This window comes from Rhinopithecus roxellana, chromosome 8, assembly GCF_007565055.1.
Source record: "Rhinopithecus roxellana isolate Shanxi Qingling chromosome 8, ASM756505v1, whole genome shotgun sequence".
NCBI classification, from domain to species: Eukaryota; Metazoa; Chordata; class Mammalia; order Primates; family Cercopithecidae; genus Rhinopithecus; species Rhinopithecus roxellana.
This window is the reverse complement of record NC_044556.1, coordinates 31,989,012-32,002,572: the sequence shown is the minus strand read 5'-3', so window position 1 is coordinate 32,002,572 and position 13,561 is coordinate 31,989,012. Positions and strand designations below refer to the sequence as shown.

Here is a 13,561-nt window from a genome sequence, read left to right as displayed (position 1 = left end):
CCCCATAGGGGTGACCAAAAGTAGAATATATAATAAGCACCTGATGACTGCCACAGATATGGATATGAGTGATGCCAGTCACCACAAGGCAGCCCCGTTCCCACTGTTCACCCACCCTTCCAAGCCAGCCAGAGACCCTCACCCAAAACGAATCATCAAAATTTGCAAGCAGATGTTTTGATCTTTGGAGCCTTTAAAATAATGATCATCAACACAGAGATTTACCAGGAGAAAAGAGGATATCTTCCCTCACAATCTCCTTGGAGTTTACTGCAAGGCATCTCAGACAGTTCTTTCCATATAGAAAAAAAAAACCCAGGTGTGGGCAGCAAGCCACCCAGGTGCCGAGGCAAGTGACCGAGGGCACGAGCTGTTCCAGTACAATAAAATATCTAAAACAAGAAGAGTTATACTAGATCTAGATCATAGACATGATTATATATCAATATCATTAATCATTAGTTTGTAGCAACTACTCTTTATTCCAATATTATAATAATCCTTGCTCTACAATCATAGCCTAGGAAAAACCAGGCCATACAGAGATAGGAGCTGAAGGGACATAGTGAGCAGTGACCAGAAGATAAGAGTGTGAGCCCTCTGTCACGCCCATACGGAGCCACCAGAGGGCTCCTTGGTCTAGCGGTAACGCGAGCGTCTGGGAAGACGCCCCTTACCAAGCGGACCGTGGTCTAGCGGTAGCGTCAGTGCTAAGGAAAAACACCCGTTACTTAGCAGACCGGGAAAGGGAGTCTCCATTTCCCTGGGGGAGTTTAGAGAAAACTCCACTCCTCCACCTCTTGTGGAGGACCTGACATCAGTTAGGCCTGCCCGCAGTTATCCGGAGGCCTAACCGTCTCCCTGTGATGCTGTGCTCCAGTGGTCACACTCCTAGTCCACTTTCATGTTCCATTCTGTACACCTGGCTCTGCCTTATAGCTAGCAGTAGCAAAATTAGTGAAAGTACTAAAAGTCTCTGATATGCAGAAATAATGGTGTAAGGTGTCTTCTCTCTCCCTCTCTCCACCTCAGCTGCCAAATAGGGAAGGGCCCCCTGTCCAGTGGACATGTGACCCACGTGACCTTACCTATCATTGGAGATGGCTCACACTCCTTATCCTACCCCTTTGTCTTATATCCAATAAATATCAGCGCAGCCTGGCATTCGGGGCCACTACTGGTCTCCGCGTCTTGGTGGTAGTGGTCCCCCAGGCCCAGCGGTCTTTTCTTTTATCCCTTTGTCTTGTGTCTTTATTTCTACAATCTCTCGTCTCTGCACACGGGGAGAAAAACCCACTGACCCTGTGGGGCTGGTCCCTACACCCAACTAATAGATATGTTGCAGTGTTTTATCCTGTGTTTGATTTTTTAAAACTTACTTATTGATGACAGTGACCCACTTGTGTTTGTTTGTTTTTTTTTTTGTTTGTTTTTTTTTTTTTTGCTATGTGTAATAGTCAAGGTTCTTCAAAATTTGAAGTGATACCACTAAGATAAGCCTGTAGGAAATTTGGGTGTTTATTTATAAATTTAGGTATCTCTTATGGGAATTGGCTCACACAATTTTGGAATGAAGTCCCATGATCATCTGCTGCAGGATAGAGAAGCAGGAAAGCCAGTCGTATCATTCAGTGTGAGTCTAAAGGCCTCAGAACAAGGGTGGGGTGCGAGGCGACGGTGTTAGACCCTGATCAAGTCTGAAGGCCAGAGAACCAGGAGTGTGGATGTCCCGGGATAGACGGAAATGGAAGTCCCTGTCAGAGAGATCAAATGCACCTTCCTCTGTCTTTTTCTTCTCTCTGGACCTTGACAGTTTCTTGGAAGCCCCCTTCATTGCCGAGAGAAATCTTGGCTCAGTCTTCTGATTCCAAGGCGAATCTCTTCTGGAAACAACCTCACAAATACAATAATTTTATTTTATTTTATTTTATTTTTTTTTTTTTTGAGGCGGAGTCTCGCTCTGTCGCCCGGACTGGAGTGCAGTGGCCAGATCTCAGCTCACTGCAAGCTCCTCCTCCCGGGTTCACGCCATTCTCCTGCCTCAGCCTCCCGAGTAGCTGGGACTACAGGCGCCCGCCACCTCGCCCAGCTAATTTTTGTATTTTTAGTAGAGACGGGGTTTCACCGTGTTAGCCAGGATGGTCTCGATCTCCTGACCTCGTGATCCGCCCGTCTCGGCCTCCCAAAGTGCTGGGATTACAGGCTTGAGCCACCGCGCCCGGCCAATACAATAATTTTACCAGCCATGTGAGTATCCCTTAGCTTGGTCAAGTTAATGCAGAAAATTAACCATCATATTATGCCACAGAAAACCAAGAACAAAATCACAATTAATTACATTGAGCCTGTGGGAGAAAAAGCCTTGACTGCCACGAGATCATTCTTACCCTTTCTCCTTTCTTCTCTAAGCCACAGGCAGAGAATGGGTAAACAGAGAGTTTTCTGCAGGAGATTCATGAACAGGTAGATTTATAGAGTGTGATTCATTGGCAGAAACATGCACAACCAATAAACAAAAAAGGTGAAGGTAGAAAACTTGAAGGTATTCTTTTTTTTTTTTTTTTTTTTTTGAGATGGAATCTCACTCTGTCACCCAAGCTGGAGTGCAGTGTGCAATGGCACGATCTTGGCTCAGTGCAACCTCTGCCTCCCAGGTTCAAGCGATTCTTGTGCCTCAGTCTCCTGAATATTTGGGACTACAGGTGCCCACCACCACACCTGGCTAACTTTTGTATTTTTTAGTAGAGACAGGATTTCACCATATTGGCTAGGCTGGTCTCAAACTTCTGACCTCAAGTGATCTGCCTGCCTTGGCCTCCCAAAGAGCTGGGATTACAGGCATGAGCCACCACACCCAGCCAGAAAATTTGAAGGTGTTCTTATTAAAAAAAAAAAAAAAAAAAAAAGATGAAATTGCAATCCCCTAAGTGTCTAAAGTAGTGCAGAAAGCTCCCTGTACCTTGCTGGTGGCACCATAAATTAAGTTACTCTCTCTGGAGAGCAATCAAATTACCTGTTATAGTACCATTAAACCATTCTCACTCTTTACCTTGTAGTAATCACCTCTGGGGATCTACTCAAAATAACCAAAAACGGGAAGGAATTGTTGAAACATGATTACCCTGCTCTAAAAACAAATAAATAAGTTAGAAAAATCCACATACCCCATAGCAAACTATCCACAGGAACAAATGTTAGGCGGCCATTTAGTATCAGAAGTAGACATGCATACAGACTGCCAACATATACAGATTTTTTTTTTTTTTTTGGAGACAGAGTCTCGCTCTGTTGCCCAGGCTGGAGTGCAGTGGCACAATCTTGGCTCACTGCAGGCTCCACCTCCCGGGTTCAAGCAATTCTTCTGCCTCGGCCTCCTGAGTAGCTGGGACACAGGCAAGCGCCACCACGCCCAGCAAATTTTTGTATTTTTAGTAGAGACGGGGTTTCACCATGTTAGCCAGGATGGTCTCCATTTCCTAACCTCATGATCTGCCTGCCTCCCAAACTTCTGGGATTACAGGCATGAGCCACCACACCTGGCCCATATACAGATTTTTAAGTAAAATGTTAGACCAGGCGCGGTGGCTCACACCTGTAATCTCAGCACTTTGAGAGGAGACAGGTAGATAACTTGAGGCCTGGAGTTCGAGACCAGCCTGGCCATTGTGGCAAAACCTCATCTCTACTAAAAATACAAAAATTAGCCAGGTGTGGTGGTGTATACCTGTAGTCCCAGCTACTCAGTAGGCTGGGCCACACGAATTGCTTCAACCCATGAAGCGGAGGTTGCAGTGAGCTGAGACTGTACCACTGCACTCCAGCCTGGGCAACTGAGTGAGACTCTGTCTCAAAAAAAAAAAAAAAGTAAAATGTTAAAGAGAAAAAACTGTAGATTCTAACACTACACATGCACACCAATCTCACCTAAAGAAGTAAGCATGAAAAAAAATCTAAAGAGAATTTGAAATGACACCATTAAGAAGAACCTATAATTTGTTTATTAACTATTCAGTGAGCACCTACTATGCTCAGGGACTGTCCTAGATGATGTGCAAACACCTGTAACATCAGTGAATAAGAAGAGACAAAAACACATGCCCTCATGACATTGACATCTTATGCGGGAAAGCAAACAAACACAAGCACACAAATAATGTAAGACATATGTGCATGCTTTTCACTGAAGTGTAATGTACATACAGTGCACAGGCCTTAAGTGTGCTACCCTGTGGGCTTTTCCACTTGTATACTCTTCTGGAATCACCTCCCAGATAAAGAGAGAAAACTTACAGCACTCCACCAGGCGCCTTCAATAGGCAACCTTCCAGTTCTCACCAGGGTCACCAATCACCTGACCTGTGATACCATGGACTCATTTCCCTCTCCTGATTTTTGTGTAAGTGGAATGAGATCGTGCGTCCTTTCCCCTGTCTGGATCCTTTTACTCAACACGTCTGTGAGACCCATCCATGTTTTTGCACATAGCGTTAGCACGTTTATTTTCATTATAGCGGAGTAAGTATTCCATTATACGAATGATGGAATTATGTTCATAAACCAAAGTTCATTTGTTCGTTCTTCTACTCATGGAATTTGGATTGTTTTCAGTTATTGGCTATTTTAAATAAAGCTGCTTTTGACATCATTATCCCTGGTTCTGAGAATCCATTAGGACTCATTCCTGTAGGGTAGGACTTCTGGGTCCTGGGGAGATGTATGTTTAGCTCTAGTTGACACTGCCAATATTCCAAAGTGGCTCTCCCACCAGCAAGGCATGACAGTTCCAGTTACTCCATAAATCACCAACAATTGTCAGTCCTTTCAATGTCAGCCATTCTAGTGGGGATACAGGAGGATCTACGGGTTTTTAACTTTCTGCTGTCTAATGATGTTGAACACCTTCTCATGAGCTTATTGGCCATTTGGATATTCACTTCTGGGAAACGCTTGTTGAAATTCTGACTCATTTTTTAATTTGTTTTATTTTTGGATATATAGTTTTTGGAGAAGAGACCTTTGTTGATTTGTAACAAGTTCTCCCTGCTGAGCCTTGTATGAATACCTGACCTACAGACTCAACAACTATTTCTGGCATCACAGCTTAGGAACTGCTAAGCTATCGCTTCTCGGCCTTTTGGCTAAGATCAAGTGTAGGAACTGCTAAGCTATGAGATTCTTCCTCCAAAGCAGCTCACTCTCCAGTGAGACTTTTAAATTACTTCAAGAAGATGCAATGCAGATAAAGCTATGGGATTCCTGTCAGGGTGGAGGAAGCCTATGCTTAGAATGTTCCGGCAAGGATGTGAGTCAGGAAGAGAACAACCTGTAGATCCCCACGCAGTCTTTGGAATTACAGACCTCAGAATGGCAGAAAATGCTTAAGTAAAAAAGCAAAAGATATGGCCAGGCGCAGTGGCTCACGCATGTAATTCCAGCACTTTGGGAGGCTGAGGTGGGTGGATCATGAGGTCAGGAGTTTGAGACCAGCCTGGCCAACATGGTGAAAACCCGTCTCTAGACCAAAAATACAAAAATTATCTGGGCACAGTGGTGCATGCCTGTAGTTCCAGCTACTCGGGAGACTGAGGCAGGAGAATTGTTTGAACCCGGGAAGGGGAGGTCGCAGTGAGCCAAGATCACACCACTGCACTCCAGCCTGGGCAACAGAGTAAGATTCCCTCTCAAAATAAAAATAAAAATAATAATTTTAAAAATCAAAGGATGCAGTCAGACGCATCCACCTACTCACCAGAAATGCTCAATTCTAGAAAAGAGTGAGTAAGTCTATTAGAGGTCTGAAGGTTTTCATCATAGAATTCTATCCCCAGCTGATATGGTTTGGTTGTGTCCCCACCCTCATCTTACCTTGAATTGTAATAATCCCCAGGTGTCAAGAGTGGGGGCCAGGTGGAGATAACTGAATCATGGGGGCAGTTTCCCCCATACTGTCCTCATGGTAGTGAATAATCTCACGAGATCTGATGGTTTTATAAGTGGGAGCTCCCCTGCACAGGCCCTCTTGCCTGCTGCCATGGAAGATGTGACTTTGCTCCTCATTTGCCTTCTGCCATGGTTAGTTATGAGGCCTCCCAGGCCCTGTGGAACTGTGAGTCCTTTAAACCTCTTCCCTTTATCAATTACCCAGTCTCGGGTAGGTCTTTATTAGCAGCGTGAGAACAGACTAAAACATCAGCCAGAGTATTCAGTAAGCATGTAAAGACACTTTCAGTTGTGCAAGGACTAAAGACATTTCTCTCACAGGTACCCAGGAAAGAGAGGAAGTAAACCCAGAGAGAACGTCCTGATGACAGCTGTGGAGCAAGCCTGGAGAGGGTACCTGGAAGCCATCTGAGAAAAACAATAGAGACTGGGTCCTGGAGACCTAACAGAAGTGATGCAGTCATATAGTGGAGAAAGTAAAAGGGACCCTGGTTCTCTCTGATGGAGATTCCACCCCCTTGGGGTCCTATTCAATGAGACACAAGCTCTGCGTAATTATGGAAAGCACTCAGTAAGGCTGGATGAATGAATGGGAGATCCAGGCCCAGAAAGAGACATCCTTTCCACAGAGCCTCAGGGAGCTTCCTGCTCTGAGTCTGTCAGAAATGGGAGCAAGAATTGCAAGTGCCTTACTATGCCCAGCAGACTCCGTTAGAACCCGGCCACCACCAGGATCACCAGCCAGTCCCTTCGAAGAGGCAGTGACAGACAGACAGTCTGGGTAGATGGCCAGGAGCAAATAAGAGAAGACACCCAGCAAACGTGGCTGAGGCTTTACTTCGATCAGGAAGGCCTAAGGCAGGGGTCATGTTACAGGAGCAGGGCCTGTAAACCAGACAATGCTGCTCTTTCATGCAGCACAGGAACAGCTCGGGGCTGAGCTCCACAGGCCAGGGGCTAGGCAGGCCCCTCAAAGCAGACACAACCACTAACAGGAAGGAAGGTCAGGGGGGCTTTAGTGCAGCGAAGGGTAATGTTGGGAGGGGGATGTTCATGAAGGAAAGTGGGTAACTGAGGCTTTAAAGCGCCTGCATGGGACAGGAGTTTAGGGGAAGTGAAGAGGGGACAATAAAGTCTTGGGGGTAAAGATGGGAATAAACAGGAGAAAGGAATGGGGAGGCAGGTTCTGGGATGCAGAGTCCAGTGCGCTCCACAGCCTGGGCAGAAGGCTGAGTATGGGCTCCTCACTCCCACCTCCTGGCCTTCAAGGCATTACTTGTTGCCCCAGACAGCCATCTTTGTGAACACAGGTCTTGGGAGGAAGCGGCTGGACTTCATGTAGGCAGAGATCTTCTCCAAGCCCTGAGACGGGGGAAAACAAGGCCAGAGCTCAAGGTCAGCTGCCCATGAGGACAGCCCCACTGCAGACACAGCAGGTCAGGGCCTTGTCCACAGCCTTTCCACGTGGGCTCAAGTGCTGGGACATCACACAGCCTCTTAGGGTCCCCAGATCTGCAGAGTTAACTCTTCCAGCTTCCTTTAAGTAATGCTGTACCGCAGTAACAGCTAACACTTATGGAGATTCTACACTGTGCTGGCTGCTCTGTACCCAAGAGAAATTATAACACAAGCTTAGAAAATCCACTTGACTGCTCTGCAAGGCTGAATCTATTATCACCATTTCTCATGTGGGAAACAGAAGTTCAGCAACTACCTCACATTTAAATATCTAGTAAGGGGAACAGGGCTACGGTGTAGCCTGGTTCTGTCTCTCTCCAGTTCTGGCCTCTTTCTGCCAAAATCTCGTCTTCTTCTGCCTCACCACTCCTCACACCGGGCCCTGTCACTCCTTGACTGCACAAACAGTCTCCTTTTCCACAGGGAGGCTCTTGGCTTGTCTGGGTGTAGACACACAGAAGGGACCTCCAGCAGAACAAAGGGCTCAGAACACACTCACCCAATGTCTCAGTAAAACCTGGATGAAAGTGGAATGGTGGCAGGGCGGGGTGGGGTGGCAGCACACAAGAAAACGAAAGGTGAGACTAGGCTCTAATTATTCCCCTTAAAGCAGAAAGTCCAAAGTTCTCTATCTAGTACCCGAGTAAAATCTCACTGTGTCCTAACCCATGGCATCTCCAGCCCTGCTGCTGCAGATTAGGTTACATGACACTCAGATGTGCTGTGCACAATTTTACCGGGATTGAATGCCCAGATAAGGTATTCAAAAAGATCCAGCCAGGCATGGTGGCTCACACCTGTAATCCCAGCACTTTGGGAGGCCGAGGCGGGTGGATCACCTGTGGTCAGGAGTTCAAGACTAGCATGGCCAACATGGTGAAACCCCATCTCTACTAAAAATACAAAAATTAGCCGGGCATGGTGGCGGGCAACTGTAATCCCAGCTACTCGGGAGGCTGAGGCAGAGAATTGCCTGAACCCAGGAAGCAGTGGTTGCAGTGAGCCGAGATCACGCCACTGCACTCCAGCCTGGGCAACAGGCTTGACCCTGGTACATCACAGCCCATAGCCCTCAGCTCTCTTCCACCCCTCCCTTCCCACCACCTCTTATATAACTCCAAGGCCACTCAGCCTGGACCAGAACCACAGAACCAGAGCTGATGGGAACTAGCTGAGCAAGCAGATCTCTTGATGGGGAGTAGAAAAGGGAAACAGATTCAAGGCTCAGAAGCCTGATGGACTAATGCCTCAAATTCCCAAATCTGTAGTAATGTAGGATTTGCTGCCCTCAAACAAGTTCAGCACACACCTCACAGGCTGCTTTGCCTGCAGGCCTGTCATTGTACTCATTTTCAGGATGGGTCAGTCATCTATGCATCTCCCACTGTGCCTCACACCCTGCCTCATGCAGAGAAGGTCAGTGAATAGGAATAAAATCAGCGTGCTATTCATCTCACAGGGGGAACACGTGGAACGTTGGATGGAAAAAAGAGAGGAAGAGGCCAGGCGCGGTGGCTCATGCCTGTAATCCCAGCACTTACGGAGGCTGAAGCAGGTGGATCAGGAGTTCGAGACAAGCCTGGCCAACATGGCGAAACCCCATCTCTACTAAAAATACAAAAATTAGCTGGACGTGGTGGCACACACCTGTAATCCCAGGTACTCAAGAGGCTGAGGCAGGAGAATCACTTGAACCCAGGAGACGGAGGTTGCAGTGAGCCAAGATCACTCCACTGCACTCCAGCCTGGGCGACAGAGCAAGATTCCGTCTCCAAAAAAAAAAAAGAGGAAGAGAGGTAAAGAAGGAAAGTGCCCCAGCACAAGGCATTTCAGCATAAGCTCCTTCAACAGGGACACCCACATATGTACACTAATCCAGCTCCAGCCACAGTTCTGGCTCTCAGGATTCCCCACGTGAGGGTTTGATTGTGCAAAGCTTCTGGAGGTAGCTACAAATACTGCCTGTGGGTTTAGTTATTCAACATCAATGCTACTATGTGTCAGTCCTACTATTGCCAGCTGCATCCGTGGTCCTGAAGTGCTCTGCCTCTTCCAAAATGTCCTGGGCTCTGAAACCCAGGCTGGACAAGGCCTGAGGCTTTTTCTTTTGTCACAAAAGGGAGAGCCCTGACTGCTGCCCATAGATCCAGAGGCTCACAGGGAGCCCAGCACAGTCTCCACTGGCTCTGAGACCCTGAGGAAGGACTGATTCTCTCATTCTCAGTTTCCTTATCTCTAAAATGGGGGAGATGATTCTATCACCCTGTAGGAGTGTTATAAATTTCAAATTCCACACAATAGGTATAATGTTCTGGGCACAGTTCGTGGCATGAAGCCAGCACTCAATAAATGCAAGTTATTCTTTTTTTTTTCCCCCCCTTGAAATGGAGTCTCACTCTGTCATCCAGGCTGGAGTGCAGTGGTGCAATCTTGGCTCACTGCACCTTCCACCGCCTGGGTTTAAGTGATTCTCCTGCCTCAGCCTCCTGAGCAACTGGGATTACAGGCACTCACCACCACACCCGGCTAATTTTTGTATTTTTTTTTTTTTTTTAGTAAAGATGGGGTTTCACCATTTGGGCAGGCCAGTCTCAAACTACTGACCACAGGTGATCTGCCTGCCTTAGCCTCCAAAGTGCTGAGATTACAGGCGTGAGCCACCGCGCATGGCCATAAATGCAAGTTATTCTTTGTGTAGCTTCAGGACTGGGAAAGCACCACAAAGGAGGGAAAGGAATAAGGGACATAAAGAGAAAGGAGGACAGGGGCATCACCTCAAATCGGGAGATGAAGTCCTTCAGGTTTGGGAAGGCGTCCAGGCAGCTGGGCTCAAATACTTGGTTTCTCTCAAGGACATCATAAGCGATGAAATCCACAAAGGTGATCTGGATAAGGCCAAGGATATGTGGGCTGAAACCTCCATAATATAGGAAGTATGGCAAATCTGTAGTGTCCCCATCACATACCCCCATTACCTTGTCCCCAAGAAACCATGGCTGCTTCCCCAGAAACTGTGAGTAGAGCTTCAGCATTTCAGGGAGTCCCTCCAGGTATTCTGGCTTCAGTTTCTCCTGAGGCAGAAAACAGCTGTCAACACCCTCAGACATAAGCTCCCTGCACAGATACAGCCTCCCAGGTTTGTGCATGGCCCCAGCTGGCCACGGGCAAGCAGCCATCTCCCCCACAGCTGGAACTGGGGCAGTGCCCAGGCTTCGATTGGATACATCAGCATTTATTAGACTCTGACTGGGTAGCTGGAGTCTTCCTGAGGTGATGGGATGGCAGAGCGGAATGTGACACTGTCCCTAAATCTGTCCCCACTGACCTCCCAACAACCTCTGGGTCAGCCCCAGGAGCACCTGAGTACCTGGCAGGCTCTGGACCCAGATATGAGCAGAATCAAGGATGCAAAGAACTAAAGGAGCTCAGAGAAAGAAGTAGAAAGTTCCTCCTAGTGGGACAGCAGAAGAATACAATTGCCATTGAGTGGTTTCTGGAAAGATGAGGAGATATTCAGAGGATGAGTAGAAGAAAGAAGGAGAAAAAAGAGCCTCTGGCTGCCCCTAAGCTGCCTGTTAGGAAAATTCGCTGATCTCAGTGTATGTCAAGAGAGCACTCAGAAGACACCAAAATTGCAGGTGCCATTAGATTCCTTTGTTTTGCACTTGTTTTCCTCATAGTTTGTGTATTCCAAAGCAGGCAGATGATATAAACCAGTGGGAGAGATGGCCCAAACCACTGAGAGAGAGAATCTGGAAAGAGGTCATGGGTCAGAGATGGAGGGGACTCTGGAAGTAACCATTACTGTCTAGAGAGTGAATTCATACATGGAGAGTCAGGATTCTATAAGTAGATTGGTGGGGAATTGATTTAGAGGTTTTATTTTACATGACTTTGGGGTTTGAGAGTCACTCTGGTGGCAGTATAGGAAACAGCTTGAAGGATGAGTAGCACTAAAGAGTTCAAATGGAAAACAGGACCCACGTAGATGGCAGGACCAGAGTCTTGGCTCCTGATCAAAACTCTGCAGAGAAAGGGGTGACTGGGAGTGGGGTGGGAGACTCACAAAATCTGGGTCATAGCAGAGTCTGGCCAGCTGCATGCGGTTGTCCATAAGCTGGTTCTCCAAAATGTCTTCCCAAATCTTCTCCTTTTCGGTCTCCCCACCTACCACCCACAAAACATAGACTCACTCTCAGCATCACAGCCCAGCCAAGGCCAGGATGAGGCCACCTTCCCCCCACACACTGCAGCAAACCACACTCACACAGGTTGTGCTTGCGGGCAATGTAGCGCAGGATGGCGTTGCTCTGGGTGATCTTGTGAGTCCCATCAATCAAGTAGGGCAGCTGGATGAATGGGAAACCGGGGAAGCTCAGTTGGGCCACCAGGCTCCCCAGCATCCCCTTCCCATAACCAAGGGCAGAGAGGAGACCCGGCACTCACTGTGTCTGCTCATGGCAGGCCTGAAATAAGAATACTGTCACATGAACGAATGAGCTTGGATACAGAACATCATGAAGGGCTGTGTAGACAGCCAGGAGTGACAGGAATTGGGCAGAAGACTCCTGATCCTAACCCCTCTAAGCTGGGGAGAGGACATGCGGTCAGAGACACGTTGCACTTTCCCCCAAAACCGCCCCTTCCCCTGCACCTACATTGGGAAAGTCCAGGCCCAGCTTGAATTTTTCATTCAGCCACTGGCTTCTGTCATAGTCAGGAGCTGTGGTGGGGAAGATGAAGTGAAAACAAACCTCCCCAGAGCCCAGCCCTCCTTCCCCGGGACCCTCCCAAGGAGCCAGTGGCAAGACCCCTGAGACAGGTGGATCTAGAATCTGACCAGTCAGTCCCACATCCCAGGGATAAGGGAGAAAGAAACCCGGTGAGGGCTCTGGACCCCACAAGACTAAGGTTTCCAGGGTTTAGGCAAGCCCTGAGGGACACCCATCCCAGTTACCCAGGAAGGGGGCCCAGCATCCCGCCCCAGCATTCTGCCTTGCAAGGCCAGAGGGCTCCCTCACAGGGGCTCAGGGAAGGGACAGCCTGCAGCTCCAGCAGGGGAGGCCTGCAGAGGCAGCCACAGGTGGCCACCATCGGTTGCTTGGTGCCAGCCTAGTGTGAGTGGGCAGGGCCCAGACACGAGGGTGCCGTTACCATCCCCCATTGTGTACTTCTTTTCCTCGTAACTTGAGCCTGTGTATTCCAGGAGCAGGCGGATGGAGTGGGCCAGCTGGGAGAGATGGCCCACAGCTCGGGTCAGAGATTGAGGGTCCCTGACTTGGTGACTTCTCTGCACAAGGGGAGCCCCCAGTTTACACTGCACGTACCCATCGCCTCCTCTCCTTCCTGCCTCACACCTCGCCCCACCCCGCCCTCACCCCCGCCCGGCCACACGCACACACAGCGGTAAGCACAGGCCCTCCTGTGAGGTGCAGCGCTGAAAAGGAACCTTCTCTAGAGCCCGTCCCGCAGCGCAGCTGCTCCACACTTCCCCACCCCCGCGCCCCCCGTCCCACCGCCCAGCGGACCCTCGCTCACCCCGCGGATGTTCCAGTACCCCAGTGTCATGGGCATGGTGCTGGTTGCTACGGATTCTGCAGACAGGCTTCGGCGGGCGGGGCTCAGACTTTGTGAGAGGCCCAGGAGAGGGTAGAGGGGGAGCCTTGCTGCGACCCCGCCCCTCGGCCCGCCCTGCCCCCGAAACGCGCCAATCCGGAGACCCGAAACGCGCTCCCGGGGCTGGAAGGAATAGGATCCCCTCCCACCTCCCAGCCCCAGGGGTTCCAGGAGAGAGCTCACGTGCCCAGAAGCCCGGCGGCGGGGGCGGTGGTAGGGGGAGAACTGTTTGAGCCCAGGGGTTTGAGGCTGAACTGAGTTATGATTGCGCCGCTGCACTCTAGGTTAGGCAAGAAAGAAAGGCTCTCTCTAAAAAAGAGAGAGATTCTGAATAAAGTAATAGTAGCCTAATAAAGAAAAATAACACAAAAGAACATTTGGTGCTCAGGGATTCACTGGATAAGTTTTCAAAACTTTTCAAAAGGCATATATGATATAGATTGTTATAAACTGCAGCCACACATGGCATGACAGACCTAACATGGAAAGGACAACACAGGCAAGGATGATTGTAACTGTCACTTATCAGCCTAAATCCAAACGTCAC

General features: G+C 48.7%; 1 protein-coding gene across 3 annotated transcripts; it reads right to left on the bottom strand.

The window, feature by feature from the left end:
• Positions 1-1,503: 1,503 nt before the first annotated feature.
• LOC104656061 (glutathione S-transferase Mu 2) lies at positions 1,504-13,287 on the bottom strand. 3 transcript variants are annotated; one of them, XM_030935093.1, is made up of 8 exons: positions 12,937-13,287; positions 12,553-12,628; positions 12,057-12,121; positions 11,666-11,747; positions 11,465-11,565; positions 10,374-10,469; positions 10,173-10,283; positions 1,504-1,894 (listed from the first exon to the last, which is right to left on the bottom strand). In XM_030935093.1, exons 1-8 carry the CDS (start codon positions 12,970-12,972, stop codon positions 1,649-1,651), a joined length of 813 nt encoding a protein of 270 aa, XP_030790953.1. In that variant the 5' UTR covers positions 12,973-13,287; the 3' UTR covers positions 1,504-1,648. The 3 variants fall into 3 exon arrangements, with proteins under 3 accessions (XP_030790953.1, XP_030790952.1, XP_010353967.2); XM_010355665.2 differs by lacking the exon at positions 1,504-1,894 and adding an exon at positions 6,759-7,302 and having other exon boundaries at positions 12,937-13,274; XM_030935092.1 differs by lacking the exons at positions 12,057-12,121; positions 12,553-12,628 and having other exon boundaries at positions 12,937-13,108.
• Between the last annotated feature and the right edge of the window lie 274 nt (positions 13,288-13,561).

Coding starts and splice junctions, on each gene's coding strand:
- LOC104656061 (XM_030935093.1), bottom strand. CDS start 12,972: ATGCCCATGACACTGGGGTACTGGAACATCCGCGGG. Junction 11,748..12,056: donor TGGGCCTGGACTTTCCCAAT/GTAGGTGCAGGG, acceptor CCATTCATCCAG/CTGCCCTACTTGATTGATGG. Junction 10,470..11,464: donor TCTGCTATGACCCAGATTTT/GTGAGTCTCCCA, acceptor TTTCTGCCTCAG/GAGAAACTGAAGCCAGAATA.